Source organism: Aythya marila, assembly GCF_965140915.1.
Source record: "Aythya marila genome assembly, chromosome: 3".
Classification (NCBI taxonomy): domain Eukaryota; kingdom Metazoa; phylum Chordata; class Aves; order Anseriformes; family Anatidae; genus Aythya; species Aythya marila.
The window spans coordinates 13486421-13507254 of NC_139044.1; the positions used below are offsets into that span (position 1 = coordinate 13486421).

Below are 20834 nucleotides of genomic sequence, written 5' to 3' on the forward strand. Positions count from 1 at the left end.
AATACTCACCTCATGGTCTTGTGTTGCTAACAGGTAAGTGCAACAAACTCCAAGTCCTACAGGTTGTGTGTACTGTGGCCTGTTGTGCACTCTGAGAGAAGCTCCAACACTGGCTGGGGCTTTTAGCAGCTGGAGTGTTGATTCTCTGACATCTAATATGTAGTGTGCTTTCTCAAAACCCCTTCCCATGGGACAATGATTGGGTGTATTTCTTCTGTTGCAGTGGTTCTTCTCATGAAGTTTGTAGGCACTTCATCATTATATTAATGATGTTAAGTTTCACTGAAATTAGTTACTGAATTAAAAAGTCACCGCACACACATGCCTCTCAGCTGTGATGGGTTCATGGCAGGATGCCCAGAGAAGGTGGTTGTCTCTGCCACAGACAGGCAGGCTCGTGTCTGCCCCCAGCCTGTTTCATCCTCAGTGTACAGTGCTGCTCCCAGCAGTCTGCATGCCATCATCTTGCTTCGGTCAGGAGCTCCTGCAAGCTCACTGTATGTTGGGTGTTGTGTGGAAGAAGGGGGAAATTCATCTCAGACTGACAGAGCAATAAAAAATGCTCAAGGCTAGCAAGATTCCCAAATGAAGGCACCGAGAATCAATGGAGGTATCAGGGGGTTATGAAATGCCGTCAGATGGCAGATGTAATGTGTAATTAGTCTCTGACCCAGCATATTATTTGCTGAGAGTCTCTCTGTTCCCTTGATCTCCGAGACATTCACAAATACTTTTTTTTTTCCTCCCTTCTCAGTGAGTCTCCAGCACTCCCCATGCATCTTTTGAGCCTAATCCACAATGACACCCTACATTATAAGATTGAGTTGGAGCCTTCAGACCCTGCACTTTACAGGTTGATATTTTTCCTTGTAGTAAATCTTACCTATCACTGCAGCCTGTCATCTGGTAAGGATATCAATGCCATTTCTTTGACACCTCCTGATTGAACCAATATGAGATGAAGGTCTCACCTCAGAAAGGGAGGGGAGCAATGAGGTACTGTAGTGTTTGGGGAAGAGTTTCTCTCCTTCCTCTCTGGGATGGCAGAATTATTTCATAAACTAGACAGGAACTCCATGTGTCTGAATGCAGGAAGGTACCCCAAATGTGAGGTCTATTTGAAATAAAGTTTCCTTTAAGTCTGGAGAGAGCATAAAAGGAGCAATGGCTTCTGAATAACAAATAAGTTTAAGGGATAAGTTTAAGCTGAACTGAATGACGGGTAATTTAACTCAGTTTCAAAAATCTTCTTTGAAAAAGGAAAGCACCCAGAGTAATTTTCTTGGTCTCCCTCTGTAGACAAGAAAATTTCAAGCGTCTATCTTTACCTGTCAGTACTTCCACCTATCTTCTTCCAATTCATCATCCACAGCAGATGTATGATCCCTGCCTCTCCTCCTTGGTTGCACAACTCTTCCTTTCCCAAAGGAGGGGTTTGAATAATGATCTTGTGCTGAATGCTATTTCAGCTCAATAACTACTGTCAGTATTTGATAGCCAGCAATGGTAAGGCTCTAAACAGCAGGAGTCACTGCCATAGCAGTTTATAAAGGTATTGCTCTATCTGGTTATGTTTTCACTATCCATATAGGTTTGCACACTATGGCCTTGCTCAAAAATACCGTCATCTGGGTAAGGCAGATGCACATACTGGTGTTTCTGCCAAATGAGCCTGAGCACACAATAGGAAGTTTATGCCAGATTTATTCTGGCTGGTTGTAGACAGGTGGTACCTGGTCTGACACAGAGCTGATAGATGGAAAGATGACACAACAGCTTATTTCTGAATAGATCTTAAATGAGGAGAGTGCTTGGCAGCCCATGGTATATGGTGGTTTGGAGCTGGTATTCAGAAAGCAAAGCCTGGCAGTGTGGTTTCAGTCAGTGTGTGTCATGCAGGTTGTTGTCTATGAATAAAAGGCCATGGATCTCCTGTGGCTGCCCAGCTTCAAAGCGGCATTTCCAACCTAAGCAACAGGAGCTTTTGATTTCATTTCCACATGGACCCTCCTCCCTTCTGCTACTGAAAATGGCTAGAAATCCCCCCAAGGGTGCTTGAAAAAAAAAACATTCCCTGGATTTGCCAGCATAAGGTTTTCAACAAAGACAGAAAAGGTCACAGGCAGCCCAAGGTATCAATTTTACTTTTGGTTCTTGCTGTTCTTCTTGCTCAGATGTCTTACAAGAGCCCAAATCACCCACCTCTCAGCTCTTTCTAGTTGGGCCCATCAGGATGGCAGAGCTTTACACATCTCCCAGGCTGATGGGGAAAGAGGTACTGGTAAGCAGTAAAAATGTTTGGAAAAAATTATTTCCACAGCTGACATCTTCCAGGAGCATTACTGCAGATGGTGAGATATATTCACAACTCAAACAAAATGGGGATGAGCCTCTCTTTCATAATTCAAAGAATATGCATGTGCATGCAAACCTGAAAGGGTTTGATGTTCCTTGTGTGTGTGTGTGCACTGACTTCTTGTGAACCCCCATGTCTTTGTAGGGTCACCCACTCTGCTCCTCCAGCTGTGCAAGGAGGAACAAACCCCACTGCCAGGGTGGTCCCACAGCCGTGTTGGCCTGGGGCTGCTGGGCCAGGACACACCACAAACGTTTAAGAATATTTCTTTCAGATGCACTGTTAAAGAAGAGACAGATCCTGAAGTCTGTCTCCACAACAGGGAGTCATCATTTACAGCTGCCTCCTCAGTCTGTGTAGTGAGGTGCCGTAGGCAGCATTTTGGAGCCAGTGTTGTGTATTACCTGTCTGGAAATATTGTGTATTACCTGTCTGGAAAGGGGACCACAGCAGCTGAAATGCTGTATCAGCTCCTCACAGCCTGCTGGAAACTTTCCTAGCCTCAGCCAGAGTTTTCACTCAGACAAGATGCTACTCCATGAATATGTCTGACATAGGCCCAGGCCTAGTATACATAACCCTGTAGTTGTACAGGTCCAGCAACACTTCACTATACCCTTGAAAACAACCAAGAAAAAGACTTCCCACTCTTTGTGACTGGGAACAGTTTGAAATGTGACAAATTTTGAACCACAGTGGGCCCAACCACCTGATCTCCATGTGCATGAGAGGACTGCAACACACATGCCAGCATGGTTTTTAAAGCCATGATGCACTGCTTTGGACCGTAGCTGGAAACCCTGTGCATCCTGCTGGAAGAGTAAGGAGAATAAGATCGTGTCCTTGCCCATATCCAAACCTTGCAACTGCCTATTGGTGAAAATCCAGAATGGAAATGCTAACTTGACCATGCCTTAATGCCTGCCTTCAGAGTGAAGGCCCTCTCCATGACAGTTGCTAGAAAAAAAGAGTTGAAGGGGAAGAAGAGCCACAGAACTGACTTTGCCTTAGTAGCAAAACCTGGCCAAAAACCTGCATTTACTGGGCTTTAGCAGTGGCCGAGAACTGATGAAAATGAATAGAGGAATGTTGCTGTACTCCAAGTTTGGTTTGAAGCCCAACAAACCAATGCCCAAGAAAAACTGCCACTGACTGCAATAGGCTTTTGGGTTGAGATACAGTTTGGAATAGTCCATATGGGTATTTTTCCAGGCAGGTGAATTCAGACTTGTACTGTGGCAAGTTTCACTCAGTCTAATATTTCACATCCATCCAAAGAAAGTGTCACACAGAGCAAAAGCAGCTGTATACCATGTATTTTAATAAACTTTATAACCAGCAGAAAAATAGTTTTGAATGTGTTTGTTCTCCTCCTCCCTAAAAAAAAATAAACCAAAAGTCAAGCCAAAACTAAAACAATGTCAACCCCAAAACAGAAGGAAAAAAACATCCCAGAGCAAAACAGACACAAAATACAGAGGTGGACAAAAAGGTCTTTGGGTAAAGAAACAGTGTTGGTAAAACAGGAGGCAGTGAATAATAAAATATTTATTGTCTTGATCAGTTTATGTGTAGATATATGCATATGCATATGTAGATACATATATATACATGTATCTATACACATAAATCCTTGGTAAAATGGTACATTTGTAAGAAAACAAAATAAAAGGGTGACTGTGGGGAAGGAGTAAAGAATAAAATAATAAATAAATAAGCTAGTCAATGAAGTAAGGATAATGCTCAGTTCCCTTACAATATACCATTACATCACTTATCAAGGGACATGCTTTTCTCTCCATGGCTATTTTGTGTCCCCGGTCCACAGAGGAGCTGTCAGCTTGTAATCTGAGTGATCCCCTTTGATGCTCTGTGTTTGAGCAATACCTCAGAAATGTATGAAGCATTCCTTCCCCTGGTTAATTCCCATGCTTTTCCATGTTTTGTAATTTAAAAATGGTTAGTATTTCAGTTTGCATTTTTCACCCAGGTTTCTTGCATTTGCTGCTATGCATGTCTCCACAGTAGGGTGGAGCAACCCCGGCGAGCAGTATGCCACAGGAATGTGTTGTTATCACGGTGTGACTGGATGGAGAAATTCATTTTACAATGGATCCCATGCTACTTCGACCTCACACTCAGTCTGCGGAGCCAAGTCATGCAGTAACCTCAGCTGGTCTGTATCGAGTGGGCCTGTGGGTCACATCTTAATCCAAAAAAATGAAGAAAGGAAAGAAAAATATTTTTTATTATTATTTTCTTTTTTCCTTCCATGGAAACCTACCAACATGAGAAGAGTAGGAAATACCATTCTCTGCTTCACTCTTAGGCAAATGAGTTCTGCATTAAAAAAAAAAAAAAAAAAAAAAAAGAGAGAGAGAGAAGGAAAAAAAAAAGAAAGAAAACATTCTTCCTCCTGTTGTTATATTGCTCTTTCAGAGAACCAGCCACTGTCCATACTTTTCCAGATCTCAGTGCTGTGCTTAAAAAGCAAACTAAGCACAAGCTCATGCTGGCTGCAAAGTTCGGGTCACCAAGAAGGTATTCAGAGAACATCTCTGTTTGCCAGCTTCTTGTAAACACCATATTGCAAAGAAGGCAAAGGCAAAACACTCTTCTCCACACCTCCCTCAATTTTTCTTTTTTCTTTTCTTTTCTTTTCTTTTCTTTTCTTTTCTTTTCTTTTCTTTTCTTTTCTTTTCTTTTCTTTTCTTTTCTTTTCTTTTCTTTTCTTTTCTTTTCTTTTCTTTTCTTTTCTTTTCTTTTCTTTTCTTTTCTTTTCTTTTTGTTTCATTTCGTTTTCCTTTTCTCTCCTTCCTTCCTTCCTTCCTTCCTTCCTTCCTTCCTTCCTTCCTTCCTTCCTTCCTTCCTTCCTTCCTTCCTTCCTTCCTTCCTTCCTTCCTTCCTTCCTTCCACAGGGTTTCATGAAGAGAAGCAAGACTTGTGCATCACAAATGGTGGAACTAGCCCCATTGCAGCCACCTTCCCACCCTATAGTAATGCACAAGCCCATCTGAGCCTGTACCTGCCCCCAGAAGGTGTTTGTTTGTCTCTTGATCTTTTTGAAAAACCATGCAGTCTGATCTGCTGTGGAGTTCTGCAGTGCAGGTGCTGGGTGGCTGGTTCTCCCCCTTTCCTGAGGCTCATAAGTGATTGTTTTTGGACAGGTAGGCAATAAGAGCCACGGCCACCCCGACATAGATGCCAGTTCCAATTGTGATGGACAGCACAGCCAGGAAGAGTGCTCGCCGAGAGCTGGAGCTTGCATGGTGGAAGTCGCCCTTGGCTACAGCTTTGTTTGTCTGCAAGATACACAACAACAAAAATGCAATATATTTATTTGTTTCATCTGAAAATGAAGATGAGATGCTCTTTTCTTAGCTGAAACATGCTTGGGGATATGACAGTAAACTGTTTGGGAATCAGATACTTTTTTAGTTGAATTGGATTACTTGTATGATTGAGATGATTATGGAACCAAAGGCATCTCAAGCAGTATTTTTAAATGCCTTGAAGCTTAAACAAATTGTAGGATTTAATACTATGTGTCACAACGATTCCTGAGACAGCTCAGCCTCTTCTGAGAATGTGAGCAGATAGTCTGCAAGCCAAGAGTCTCCTAAGTCCCCTTCAGAAACAGCTAGAACCCTGTTTTGGAAAAATGGGTGGATTCCAACCTGGCTGGGAATGTTAACAAGGGAAAAGCCATTTAAAAGTGTTATTTGGAATCAAAAATTCTTCCAAGTCAGCCAAAATGTTCTTACCTGGACAAAGGCAAGAGGGGCAGAATTTTCCTTTCCCATGACCAGGTGAAGTGACTGGTGCAGGATCACCACCACAAAAAGGCCAGCCACCACCACTTACCTTGCCTTCACCTTAGTTCTGAGCTTTAGTACAGGACACAAACACTTAGGAAACTACAGCTGGTAGACACTTGATTCAGCTGAACCCTTCTGCATACAAGCAGGACACTCTGCTTGATTACCACAGTGACAACGAGCACGCTTCAGTGCGGTTCTGAAGCGGGGCCATTGGTGCTGGAGCTATGGCCTTGCCTCCTGGGGGCAGTGCATTCACACACACACACAGAATTTCTAGGTTGGAAGAGACCTCAAGATCATCGAGTCCAACCTCTGACCTAACGCTAACAGTCCCCACTAAACCATATCCCTAAGCTCTACATCTAAACGTCTTTTGAAGACTTCCAGGGATGGTGACTCCACCACTTCCCTGGGCAGCCTGATCCAATGCCTCACAACCCTTTCAGTGAAGAAGTTCTTCCTAACATCTAACCTAAAACTCCCCTGGCTCAACTTAAGCCCATTCCCCCTCGTCCTGTCACCAGGCACGTGGGAGAACAGGCCAACCCCCACCTCGCTACAGCCTCCCTTGAGGTACCTATAGAGAGCGATAAGGTCGCCCCTGAGCCTCCTCTTCTCCAGGCTGAACAAGCCCAGCTCCCTCAGCCGCTCCTCGTAGGACTTGTTCTCCAGGCCCCTCACCAGCTTCATCGCCCTTCTCTGCACCCGCTCAAGCACCTCGATGTCCTTCTTGTAGCGAGGGGCCATTCGGGTGGATGTGTCAGCAGGAGGAGGAGTTTCCATTTTGATGGTGCTAAAGTGGCTTTGATGTCTCTTGCTCTGGTATCCAGTAGCTTACAAGACTGATCCAAAACCCTGGTAAAGGCATCAAATCTTGTATGTAGGTCTGATTACCCTAGCAGCTGTCTTGAATTCAACCTGATCAGCTGGAGCTCCTGAAGTTACATGCCAGACATTTAGGCTTGAGTACAATGAACCTCAAAAATTTACAGCTTTTTAGATAGCAGCAGGGTCACCCAGGAGGCAGTAACAGATCTGTCACCTACAAGAAAGGTCCTTTAGAAGCATACGAGCTCCATAAGGTCTAGATAGTCTTTGTTCCCGTGTTACAATGAGTGAGGAATTCTTAATGCTTTAATTGTACTTCTCCACAAATGCTCATTTTGCTGGGACACTTTCTGCTTCAGTATCATCTAACTTTCTAGACAGTTTTTGCTCCATTTTCTATCATTTTTACTATCTTGCTACTCAGAGCAATTCACAGCAGATGAATGACAAGATTCCAAGCTGACAAAAAGGCTCCTGGCCTTTCTGTCAATGGCTTTATTAGGAGAACCGTCTCTTCTCATTCATCAACCTAATTTTTTAAGCATAATGCCTAATAAATGTTTCAGGCAGAAACAATGTCAAACAATGCATATTAAAGGAGAGGTGGAGCAGGCTGCAGGCAGGAGGAAAATGACTCTTTCCAAACAACAATATATAAATAACTCTCAGGTTTACCCTTAGCATCACGTCCTATAGTTCAGATGGGGAAGGCATCCGACTCACTTTGCAAAGGATGTCCAGCCAGCCCCTCACCAGGGTTAGTGGTGGTTTTATGAGCTTCTTGCCTGGAATCTCCAGACACTCAGAAACAGAGCCCTTTCTGGAAAAAGTGCTAGGGGATTTGGGAATCATGGAGGCTTCTATTAAGGTTGCTTGAAAGTCTTGGCAATGAAAGCAGAGAAAGCTCTAGGAATAGGTGGTCATTCAGCTCTCCCCAGAGATTTTCTCCAAGCACTTGCCATTCATCAGAAAGTTAATAAAAGCTTTGAACAGAAAGGCTCCTAATAACTGAATTTAGGTTGAATTTATTAGACTTAAACGTAAATTTGCAGCACTGAAGATATTTATGCCTTTGGATAAACAGAGTTAAAGAGTTTCAACACCCAAAATGGAAGAAAAGTTGGAAATTGTTGGAACATTTCAATTTGACATTTCTGAAATGTCACGTTATATTATGAAAAATTCTACAACATTTTGGGCTGACCTCTTTTAAATGAAACTTTGTAAAGCTTCAAAGCAGCAGCATTTTTTCATTTAAAAATAGCCCCAAAACTCCAAGGGAAAAGAAGCCATTAGCCAAAATGTCAAATAATCTGAAAACCTGACACTATGTCTTCATTGGATTCAATAAAACCTTAAGATCTAGCCAAAATGATGTGTTGAGCAACCCAAAGGTATTCAGAAGACTGATTTGTTGAGTGCTAATAGCCTTTTTTTCTGATAGGATCTTCAAACTAGTGACAAATCTGCTCACAAATAACAGTTATTTTTCCTTGTTTATTTGTTTACTTCTTGTTGAGCTCTTTGAGGACTGTCCTGACCTTTGTAAAAGGATTGCACCTATGATGAAAAAACAGCTTTTTGTTAAAATATTCAACCCAGCCAAAACCAGATGTTTTGTATTAACTGTGTGTTGCCATAGAGTTGCAGAATTTAACATCTTCTGTCATTACGATGTAGCATGATTTCACTTGTGGAACAAGCCTGCACTTTCACATAAATTTTATTTTCCAAAAAATTGCCTATTGCAGGAGTTGTGTGGTTTTGTTGTCGTTGTTGTTGTTGTTTTTGTTTTGTTTTGTTTTGTTTGTTTGTTTGTTTTTCTTTTAAACTAGTGTACGTTTTGCAAAATATATACTATAATATATTATAGCAAAATATATACTATAATACATTTACATATAATTATGGATGTAGAGAACATTAGTAAGGGCACATTGGAAGGACAACTTTATGTTCTTCCTTTAGTGCATTCAAAAAGTTTTCCACTGAAATGGAGAAAGTACCAACACAAAAAACATCCTCCACTAGTGTAAAAATAGTCTGAAATTGCCTATTTATGACAAAGAAAAAATTTGCTGCTATTTGCTAATTAGAAAAACAATCCCATTATTCCCCTATGTCACCATATGCAAATTATAGCCTTTCTGCAGGTTTAAGCTAGATGGTTCTGGAAAATGGTTATTACACAAAATACAATTATGGCCAATTTTATTAGGTTAGCATCTGGCAACTAATAAGCAGTTTTTCTTGAACTTTATTTATTTATTTATTTATTTATTTTTAAACAGGGATCTTTGATATTTCTGTGTACTTTGAGAAAGTCCCTTGGTTTTGGTAGCCATCCGCCAGTTTATGGCCTAGCCCATTTAATGCCTGACACAGAGAAACCACTGTTTGTGTTTGGGTTTTCCATTCCTGGGATGCCTCTGCCCTAGCAAATGCAATGTGGGAAATGAAGACAAGAAATGCCTCGTGTAGATCAGAGAGCCCAGTCAGACCCAGTCTCACCAGCTTCTCCTTGGCCTGGTAAAGAAGATGAAAATAATGGTCATAAAACCTAAAAATAAACTAGGGCATCTAAATGCAGACAACTAAATGTAGTGGTCAGGATGTTTACGTGATTTTATAGTGTCTGTATTCAGACTAAAAGCTTCTCTTCTTAGAAGAACTGGCCACCTGGATCAAATGCCACAGACAGGTAAGCAGAGGCAGTGATTCAAGGCTCCAGAAGCCCCAAAATGTACAAGTACACAGACAGGCATCTATCATAGATCCTTCTTGGTATCTGCAGTCAACCACAACACTGGGACCTCAGGCACCAAAACAAATTCAACCTCCTGTTCTGACACGTATTTTTGGGTCAAATGATGAATGTTTTCATAATGCCACTCTGGTTAAAACTGTAGAAAAAAAAAGCTAAAAAAAAAAAAAAAAAAAAAAAAAAAAGCTGAGTATGTTGGATAAAAATATTAAACTGAATAAGGAAAAAAAAAAAAAAAAAAAAAAAAACACCAAATTTTGGTTAAAAACACTTTTAAGCCAGTTTGCAGATTATGCAAGGCAGGATGCATTAGGCTGATGCTGTTCCCAATTTCACAAAAAAGCCCAATCTCAGGTGCCTACAGTGCCTGTGATGGACATGCTCTGTGCACCCCTGGGTGTCCACAGGCACCACAGTCTACTCAGAAACCTTGCCTAAGATGAGGAATCCCTGCATCCACCCATGTGTTTTACTTATTAGATGTGGAAATTGCATAATGTTGATCACTAGGTCCCTTGGGCTGTTATGTCAAATGATAAAAAGGCAGTGTTTGCCCAGCCATTCATACCCAGTTTGGAAATGGATTTCTGTGAACTGCTTTTGGCAGACACAGCTCTGACCTCAGTAAAGCAGAAAATGCAATGTTTGCTTTCATTTTTTTCCCTTCCACTGAAAAATAAAGCTTTAGCTATTAGTATTAGTGGGCTGAATACTTAGCTGTTATTAACTGGCCCATCATACTTGACTCTGGAAGGTAATGCAGCAACAACTGGTACAAGAATGAAGATCTAAATGCCATAGTAACAAAGGCTTTGATTCACTAAATCATCTTCAAGATAAGTACCTTAATTTAACTAGTAAGGAATACAAAACAGCTATTCTAATGGGTTTAAAAGTGAGTGCAGAAGTAAGCACTTTTCTTAATCAGAATTATATAATGTGTGGAGTTTTATGGCATTTCTATCCATTTGTTTCTTCCCTTCCTTAGCAAGACTGTGTCTGGCAGACAGATGATTGATGAAGCAATTTAATACAGTCTTTGGGCAGAAGTGGGACCAACAGGTTTGATAAACAGAGCAGGGGATGCGTGCAAGACACAGGATGAATTATGAGTGGGGGAAAATTCATCACATCAGCACCAGGTTCCCTTGCTGCACAGCCAGAAGATGAGATACCTTCCTTGCAAAGGGCTCGTATCCCTGGACGAACCCCGCCTCTTGGTTTTGCTTTGGCTTGTATCCTTTGGATGTCCAGCTATGACCAGGGGCTTGTCAGCTACTGACATAGGCTGCCATGAAGTTTGAGGTCAGCTGGGGCTAGAGCAAATACCAGCCCTCACTCAATCTTGCCTTCTAGAGGCTTTGGAAGCACCGCAGGAAAGAGACAGGGTGGAGAGTGGGGGTTTGTAGAAGGGGTAAGGAGGCCTGAAAGGTTTTTCTGTCTTTATTTAACTAACAAAACTAATATCTTGTTTAGGAACATTTTCAAGGAACTTCCCTGGAGTTCCCACTTGAGCTTCAGCAAAACATATTCATCACGTCTCCAGGCTGCATGTTTTACGTGCTGAGGGAAGATGAATACTGTACCTGTACAGATGCAAGGCCAAAACATTCTGCTGCATCCCACACGGACTCATATATCATGCTCACAAAATACCTTGTGGTATGCTGTGTCTGGAGACAAGAAACACATTGATCACAATTATTAATCCTGCTTCATCCCCTTGAGGCTAGACAGCAGGAATGGCCCCATGCAGTAGGAGGAGAGGGAATCCAGACCTGTTTGGTCAGGTGGCAGGAGGGTTTCTTTTCACTTTATGGGGAGAAATGGCCAGCAGGGAGCAGGGATGCACAGGTTACATGCAGTCACTAGCCTTAGTCACTGAGTCTTCGATCTTCAAGTGTTGTGCAAATAAATGACACAAAATGAGTGACTCATACAGAAACCGATCCTGCTCCCATCTCTTCTTCCATCTTTCTTCTAGGCAAAAGCCCTGGCCACTGTTTTTGGCTTGTCTGTCTTGTACTTCTGCTGATCTAAAATTTCTGGGCAGTGATATCTCCCATCTCTGGGTTGCACCACTTAGTTTCACTGAGTGCAAGAAAAGGACTCCAGAGACTTTTCTCAAGATACAGATGGGAAAAGGCTGCTCAGGATTTGCTTTTGGACCATAAATGACAGAAGGGAGGTGCCACTCAGCAGGGAAGAGCATGGGGCTGGCAGGCACCAGGCATGTGGGTTGGGATGTGGCAGGGGAGTTTTCAGGCTTGAGAAGACTTCTCTGGCAACAGAAGGGCTATTCAAGTCCCATCAGACAGCTTCACAGGCAGAAATGGTGATCCAAATAAATGACAGATGGTCCTGCACTCTGTCAGGCATTTGCGAATTCCTTTATGCCCACAATATAATAGAAACTTCAGCCCAGTAGAAACTGAAAGGCTCTTCTGGAGGTTTGCATCATTTCTGCTGTGAGGTTGACCCAAGAAATTGACACAAGTCTCAAGTGACCATTCCCTGCCTGTAACTTACAGTGGAAAGGGTTAAAGGAATTTCCACAATAAAGTGGAAAGTGGAGAGGGAAGAAGGTGTCATCTGAAATGCAGACAGTCCTAAACAGACACCCAAACTTCCTAGTTTCAGTGCTGGACTTAATTTCTCATGATGCTTAAGTTTCTTTTCCTCTTCCAAAGCAGGTGTTCAGCTTACATGTAGTCTTATCCAGCCTTTCGACAGCAGTTTCTAAAACCAATTACTTGGGTCATCTTCAGGGGATTTCTGTCCATTCTCTGGTGCTGATAGGTAGAGACTAGATAACTTGGGACTGTTATCTTTCCTTCAGAGATGGATCAACCCTCTTCTAAATCCTGAGCATTTAAATGTTAAAAAGTGTAAAGTCTTGATGATAACCTACTGTCTGGTAGCACTGAGATCCAGTTGGGATAGCTTATGAGGGCCGTGTTACATGTGGGGCAGTGCTGAAATACCACTAGTGGTTGGGGAGCAATGCCAAAAGGATGATACAGGGACGTAAACAGAAATTCCTTGACATCTGGAGAGGGGATAAGCTGCTATAAGCAGCTGCTGCTGCTGCTCTGCTCCAGGTTCTTCCATATGTCTGAAGTGCTCTGCTGCACCTCCGAGTGGCAAAACAAAAGCTGGTATGAAAACTTATTCTCAGAGGATTTCTTCCTCAAGTGATTCCTCATTCTAGTAAAGAGGTTTGTGCTTTCCGTGGCCAGAGCATAGCTCTGTGCAACGCAGGTGCATCACAAAAGGCAGGCAGGTAACCATCTTGTGTCTGGAGTCAACTCTTACATTGCACTTCACATTTAGATGAAGTCTAACCAAATCTTACTCCATCCAGCCCATGAAGTGGCATTTCTTTTTGGGTGAGCATCACCTTCTTTGCCTTGTAACAGTATAGGAACATCCAGTTTGAACAAAATCACACCAAGCTCCTGAATGACAAAGGGGCAAGTGAAAACAAGAAAAAGGATTTCTACTACCATTAAATTAACTGATGCTGTTTTCATGGAAGGGGATGTTCTGGGAACGAGATTTATTCCTGGAAGCTCAAGAAAGGCTCAGGAAAAGAGTGTGTGAATAGGAAGGAGAGGGTGTAAATGGAGACCAGCGTGAGTCTGCCTCTTCTGCATGATCAACTTTCATAACATCTGGGTTTGAGCCATTAGATCATTTCAGTATCAATGTTTTCTGTCGGAATTTGAAAATATGACGTAGGCTAGGACGTGATTCAGCCCCTGGCTGGTGCTGCCTGTGGCGTTTGATTGTATATTCAAGTGCAGATAAAACTATAAATGTCCGAGTGAGATTTTGACAGTTGGAAAAACAAGAGAATAATAATGAGAACAGCAGGCGTAAAAGGCCTGAGTGAGCAGAATGCAGAGAGATGTTTTTAGACGAGCTCCACAGCAACAGCAGTTCATTTGATTGCACTTGAGAGGATGAGACCTCAGCCTGCAATATGAGGGCAATTTTGTTTTCCTGGCAGATAAAGGAATTTGAAACCTTGGATGTTTATGGTAAAGAAGAAGATCTCAGCCTCTCCAGTTTGTCTCTAGCCCTCAAGCAGATTTTGCCATTTTGTGATGGAAGAGAAGAAGAAAATATGGGGAAAGTGACGTGGTGAAGCCTAGTTTACACATGCTGACAGGTGTGTGCCCACACAGCTCACATGGGTTTGTGCCTGGAGGTTGGATGCAGCTACCCAGGTACCACTTATGTTTATCAAATAATTATTAATGACCAATTCTAACCTAATGATCTCTCTCTCCCCCCTCTCCCTCTCCTATTCAAGTTGTAGTTTGATTCTTCTTTATATAAAGGCTAATAACCTTCATATATATTATATACAATAGCTTATATATAAGCTATTTACAACCATCTCCTGAATTTGGAAAGATCTGCATTCATATCTTTCTACCACTATCTTCTTTTATAGGGTTGGTGTAGAGTAAATTCCCTCTGTCTGCATCCAGCCCTTCTGTCCCATGACCCTCCAACTCCACTTTTATCACAGTGCAATGTGTGGTCCCAACCACATGAATTGTGGATCTCAGACCTCGGTTTTGGGACCTTTTCTGTCCATGAGGATGGCCACATGACCTGACACCAAGCCATGAGTGTACGTCTGAAGTGGAATGATGGCTCCAATCCCCAGCTCCAAGCTGGGTCTCCTCCTTTTGTCTCAATGTGCTGTGCCTTGGGGTATATGAGCAGGACGTTTTGCCCCCATTTCACACCCTTAGAGCAGGCAAGAAAGGGATGGTGGGGCAAGGATGTGATGGGACTCCTGCCTGGGGCACCCTGAGCCACGACTGACAGGGGACAAGAACAAGGAAAGAGCCTCTGCAGGTTTGAAAGTGCCTCTGGGATGGTTTCTTGTCTTGACAGGAAGAGATTTGTACAGAGAACGACTTCCTCCACTTCTGAACTCTCATTGTCTCATCTGCAGCTGCCCTGATTTGAGCTGAAAAAAAATATCTCTGGATTTTAGGTAAATTATAATAGGAGAATTTGTTAATGATTTTTAAGGTAAAATTAAGAACTCTTGAAGTAGCACTCTTGTTTGTTGATACCAGTATTTTTTTTTCAGCTTTGTATCACAATCATCCTCGATTACTCTAGGAGTATTTATCCTTACTGTTCTCTACACTGTTCTTTATCTGCTCCCAATTCCATGTGTTGAAGACATTCAGAGTAGCTCTTCCTGATCTGTTGTTGGGAAAGCCTGGTTTTCTTGAGATAGTTGTGTTGTTTGTTTTGTGTTTTTTTTTTTTTTTTTTTTTTTTGTTGTTGTTTTGTTTTGTTTTGTTTTGTTTTTTGTTTTTTCCTAGGTTGGTTTCATGGGGCTACATGGAATTGTTACAAGGATTGCTGCTGGGGTACTGTTTGACAGACCAACCTGAAATGTCTGAATCCTCTGATCAACCTCTGCTCTCTGATTGCTGTGGTGGCAGGAGACCCAGCCCAAGCTACTTCTGAGAAACTTTTTCTCATTTGATAGATCAGCTAGCAGAGTAAGAAGATACCAAGCACTGTGGACTCTGCAGCATCCAACAGTGAATGTGAGGTAATGTAATCCTTCTCCTTCAAGGGGCACACTTGTCTGAAAAGCACTTGGAGACAGCTCTTCCTGGGTTTTCAGCATATTTAACCAAACAGAAAAAGTCCTGAGGGCAGGGAGTGTCACAGACTATGTGTGGTTAACATGCTATCTCTTCTTACAGTATGTCGGAAAGTGTAATGGATTTGCTGTATAACAGGAGACCACAAGTAATTAAGAGCAAGCAATCCTGCAGCACTCTCTCAAGGAGAATAACTTCAGTGGGGATATACCCATTTTAGAGTTCAATCTGAACAAAGAATCAAGGGTTTGCCTTTAATTTCCATGTGGACAGGAAGGAGACCAGTCTGCAAATTCTCTGTCAATGCCAATAGGCCAGGTTCACAGTCCTTTGGAGGCACTGGAAGGATTCCTGTTGATCCAATGTTGCTGCAGAAACTGCAGCAAACCCAGGCTCCTGAAAGGTATCCTGATGACACTTAAGTTCTTTTACTTTAACATCAACCAGAAGGAAATCTAACTAAATTGCGAAGGCTTCAGAATGTCTACACAAGAGTATTTGCTGATTTTATTGTATTGCTTTATGAAGCAAATCAATTTACGTTGCTAGAGCTCTCTGTATCAGCCAGCTCTGCAATAAGCTGATGTGCGCAGTGTGAATGAGCCTGCACCTTCCTGTTAAGGACTTTGTTTTTGAAAAGAGACAAGGAGCTTTGTTTAGGAGCCCACAGAGGAAAGTGACTCTGAAATAACTTGGTGTGTGATACTAACATCACTAATATCACTAGTATACTGTTATCTAGTGATGCTAGTGATACTACCAGTGATACTATTAGTGATACTAATATCACTAATATCTACTCTTCTAAAAGAGTGCATCTGGCACAACTGGAAGCCCTGAATGCATCCCAGCCCCTCACCTTGTCTGGAACACCCCCTAGCTTGAGTGGTCATTCTACTCCTATTCTATTCTATTCTATTCTATTCTATTCTATTCTATTCTATTCTATTCTATTCTATTCTATTCTATTCTATTCTATTCTATTCTATTCTATTCTATTCTATTCATGGCAGCTCTGCTACTCTGCTTACTTTACGGCACAAGTGGTCAATGGATTGAAAAGCTCTCAGTAAGGGCTGATGGACAGGCAGGCAGACAAAAGCCACAAAAATTAACACAACCTGCTAGTTTTGCTAGTGGTTATGTCTATATCTTACCAGCAAAGAAATGCCTAGCCTTAACTTGTTATTGACTGCACAGGGAATTCCCTTGCACAAGACAAAGCTGTAAGATAGCTAAATTGCACCGAGCCATAAATTCAATTCCTGCAAACTGCTGATGGCCCACTTTCCCAAGGTGAAGTAGGAAGTGCCAGACACAGCCCTACAGAGCCCAGCAGCTTGTGTTAGAGAAAAAAGCAAGACCCAAATTTCAGTCCCTACTCTTTCTATCCTCTACCATTCCTAGACATGAGCAGCAGCTCCCTAGTGTAATAGTCATCTCTTTCCTGTCTTCTCACTTTGGCTGCAAGCCCACATGACAGTAGCAAATCCAGCAGGGTGTCACAAAAGTCTTTATGTTTAGGTACTTGTTTCAGGTGTCTCAGACGTCTGGGATCTCCTGTAAGCAGTGGCAGAGATATAAATGGCTCTGGACAAAAATGAACTCTTTCTGGCTGTACTTAGGTGTCTTGCTTTTATAAAAAAAAAATAATAATAAGATTTGTTATATTTTACTTCTGATGGGAATGATTAACCTAACCCCATTGCTTAAAATAAAATGTCTTGAGTTAGTCAAGTAAAACACTTTATTTAATTGAATATACTTTTTTTTTTCCCCATACCTGATTCCCTGAAACTATTGAAGAAGCTCACTTCAGATTAACCTCACACTCTTTTTCTTTTATGTTTTTTTTTTTTTTCTTTTTTCCCTTTTTTCTTCCCTCTTCTTCTTCTTGTTATTACTACTACGTGGTAATACTTTTTTGAAACCTTCCAGGTTTTGGAGAATCAGTTATTCTCACACATTCATTCTCAGGCAGGCCTGCTCCCCATCTCACACCTGTGCAATGTCTGGTGCAGAACAGCTCATTCCAGGACAGCAAAGGGACTTTTCTCGTAAGACTGAGTAATGAACTGCAACAAGGTGTTTGGGGGATCTCTACCTCTAATCCAGTTATTCAGCAGAGAGCATCTTTTAAAAATAAGGCAACAGAGGTCACAGACAACATCCTTCTCGTTCTGCTTGTATAATAAATAACCAGAGGGGACTTCGTCCAGTCACTGACTTTTGATCTGCATCTTACGTTAACACTGATGGTTTTCTGCACGAGATAGTGAACTGATCCAGTATATAATTCCTGTTGAGCATAAAGCACTCTGTCATCCTTGTATACTGCTACATCTGACACCAAAGAGCTGAAACTGTATTTATTTTTCCTTTTGAACTCAGCAGCAAAGTGTTTTCTTTCAAGGTACAGTTTCAAAGGGGATATTGTATTAGAACTTGTTTCATCACTGAGATTTTAGTAATTCATGTATTGTGGATATTATTTGGGAACAACATTGTGAAAGCAATATGGAAGCACATGCTTGCTCTGTTCTTAAAGCCCTCTCTTCCTATCCGTTTTTGACACCTCTGGAGACAGGTTATTGGGTTGGCTGGGCCCTTGATTTGGCAGAACTTTCATCTGTTCCCAGGAGGGTTCAGCATCGCCCGTTTATAATGCAGGGTGACATGCTGAGTTAATCCATTAAGCTAATATTCTACTCCTATATTTATTTAATTAAAAGCTTTGGTTTTACTAACATAAAAATTGCACCTATTTAGGGACAGAACCAAAATCATCACTTTTTGAGAAAAAATCTGTTTACTCTTGATTAAAGTCTTCAAAAAGCCCTGTGAATTACTGGTAGTAGGTAAGCATTCAGTTCTGATTTCTGTTCTTATTTCTACCAGGAAGTTTTGAGTTGGTAACTGGCATGGGAGAATTAATAATTTTGGAACAACTCAAACTGCATTTAAGATTAAAAAGAGATACAGGCAAGGGACCGAGCAAGAAGTGTGACATTTCTTTTTGATCAAGTGCAGAAAACAGTATCAAATAATGTTGTTACACACAAATATGTACTACCATGTGTTGCTTCTTCAGAAAATTGATTCTGAGGAAGCTACTGCTCTTGCTGGGGCTGGGATGGCCTCGAGTGAACAAACTCTTGTGAAGTAGTGACCCTCCCAGAAGAGATGGTTTTGGTTCTATGGGATATTTTGTGTCTGCTTCTGGATGCAGACCTGAAGCTGTCTCTGCCACCTTAAGGAACACTTAGAAGGGTAATAATAAGCATATTAATCCTGGCTTGGCAGCCCATATTGTGGGGGAGACCTGGGAACTGCAAGGGAATTTAGGTGGTGTGATCACTGCAAAGAAGGTGCTCTCCTTCATGCCTAGCCCCCCCCCCCCAAACCACGCTTGGATGGGGAAAAATGAATAAGGAGATAAAAAAGTGCTGTAAGACAGGCATCCTACCCTATCCATCCCATGAGCATCTACTAATGCCAGCAACACCTCTGCACAGGCTGAAGAAACTGGAGGGCATGCTCATATCTTGACTCAGCTCCACACTTGTTAGAGGAAGACTCAACAAGATCTCATTTTTCACGATGGGGAAAGTTCATCAGCTGACCTGGAACAATTCATTTGTATTTGTCACCATGCTGTTGGCATGGAAATAGAAGGCCTAACCTTGTATTAAGCTGTCAACACCCTGAAATGACTGCTCTGTCTTTCCTATGACTCAGCGTCTGTAAGACAAGAACTCCATGTTCTCCAGCAATAACACATTGCAGCATTGTGATGCCAACAGAGAAACTAGCTCCTAATCTCTTGTATACAAAAGTCCTCACTCCTACAACAGCAGTACACCCAGGCAGACAATCCTGGGCTTCAATGGTACAGTGGATTGCATGTGTGGGGCCTGTGAAAGGGCTTTATCTCAGCTCTTGCTCTTCTTCTATAGACTTCGTCATTTTTGATCTCTTGTAGATTATTTCTGCTCCTCTTGTTGCCTCTGTGCTCCTGGCTCACTCTCTCTTTCTTCTTTCAAGGACAGAAACCCTGCCCTTGCATTTTGTTGGCATTATCGCCATCCTCTTACATGGATGCTAGCTGTCTGAAGGGCAGATGGTGTGGTACACTGTGTTCTTATGCCAAGAGTTTCAGTGGGAAAGGAGCTGGGCTGTGGGTGTATAAAAGACATCCAGGCAGCAGCACTATCTGCCCAGGAGTGGGCAGCTGGAAGGAGCCCATCAGCAGCCAGAGAAAGCTGGAGAGCCTTTGCTCATTGTTCTGCTGCATGGTGAGCAGGGCAGAAAGACAAGAGATCAGGGGAGCTCTCCAGAAAAGCTGCTGCTAAGGAGTGAGTCACCTGCCCAAGCCTTGTACCAGCCTCTCCCAAACCAGTTCGGCTGCTGGCATCACAAAATGACCAGCAAGATCCCAAAAGACTGTTAAGAAGTGTGGGACCCCTGTGGATCTTGCAGCACAGAGCTACAGGTTTTCACCTCCACGATGACAAGAACATCTTGCTAATGTGCTTTCACTATGTTTGAGTCAGCTCTTATTCCTGCCCGTAGGAAGAAAGTGAACTGTCTTGAGACAGGTATCTCCAAGAATTCTCTAGCTTTGGTACTCTATCTTCCTCCAGCATCTTATTAACATCTACAATAAACACCTTACAATATTGCTTTCTTGCTGCAGAAAATCTCCTCTCCAAATCTTCTATTGCCATGCTAAGAGAAAGGAGTAGGAAGGAGAAGAGTTGCAGCAATTCTTGCACTGGCGTGCTGGGACCATTATATTTTTTATTCATGGGGCCCCCAGTCAGAAGATTTGTTGCTTTGATGATAATTGGTGGAAGGAAAAGGCCATCCCAAAGGTCTCCTCTCCCTTTAACAAACTGCTCCTCAGGGGTAAGGCTCTTCCTCGGTGGAAACCTATTAGCATACAAACAGACTCCTGATTGTCTAACAGGGAGAGCACAGATTGCTAATAAGGATCTCTCTTAGTGGCTCCGAGGGGTCATCAACAGCCTGGCAAAGTTTTTTTTTTAAATATCAAATTATTCCAGGGAGTACAAACAACTAGGTGATGTCTGCTTCTCCTCTCTCTCCCTCTCCTTCTACTTGCTGTGTGCATGCAGCAATATCTCACTGCTCGCCGTTTAATTGGCATTGCTGTGTCTGCCAAAAGTAATGGAATATGAAAATCCATCCAGAACAGCAGTCGCTGTCCGCGCCAGGACCTTGGCAGCAGGAGGGTTGTGAGCATCCCTGTCTACGTGTCCTGTGCTGAATGGGAGCGGCAGGGATGCACTGACACGCTCGCTGCGGGGGGACGCAGCACATGTGCCACACTCTGCCTGTGATGAGCGATAAAAGGCTCAGCGGGATGCCCGCTGAAGAGGGGACTCGTTCTGTGA

The 20834-nt window shown here is 42.4% G+C and overlaps 1 protein-coding gene across 2 annotated transcripts in view; it reads right to left on the minus strand.

The window, feature by feature from the left end:
* Positions 1–3524: 3524 nt before the first annotated feature.
* Positions 3525–20834, minus strand: part of SYNDIG1 (synapse differentiation inducing 1) — a 68943-nt gene continuing 51633 nt past the window's right edge. The window contains exons 4-5 of one of the 2 annotated variants that reach the window (XR_014317113.1): positions 5382–5658; positions 3525–4562 (exon numbers count right to left, since the gene is read on the minus strand). Coding sequence is in view for 1 of the 2 variants with exons in the window: in XM_082755942.1 (XP_082612068.1) it covers positions 5500–5658 (159 nt within the window). In the remaining variant the exon portion in view is untranslated. Of the gene's footprint in view, positions 5659–20834 lie in introns of both variants that reach the window. The other variant, XM_082755942.1, reaches the window with a different exon arrangement.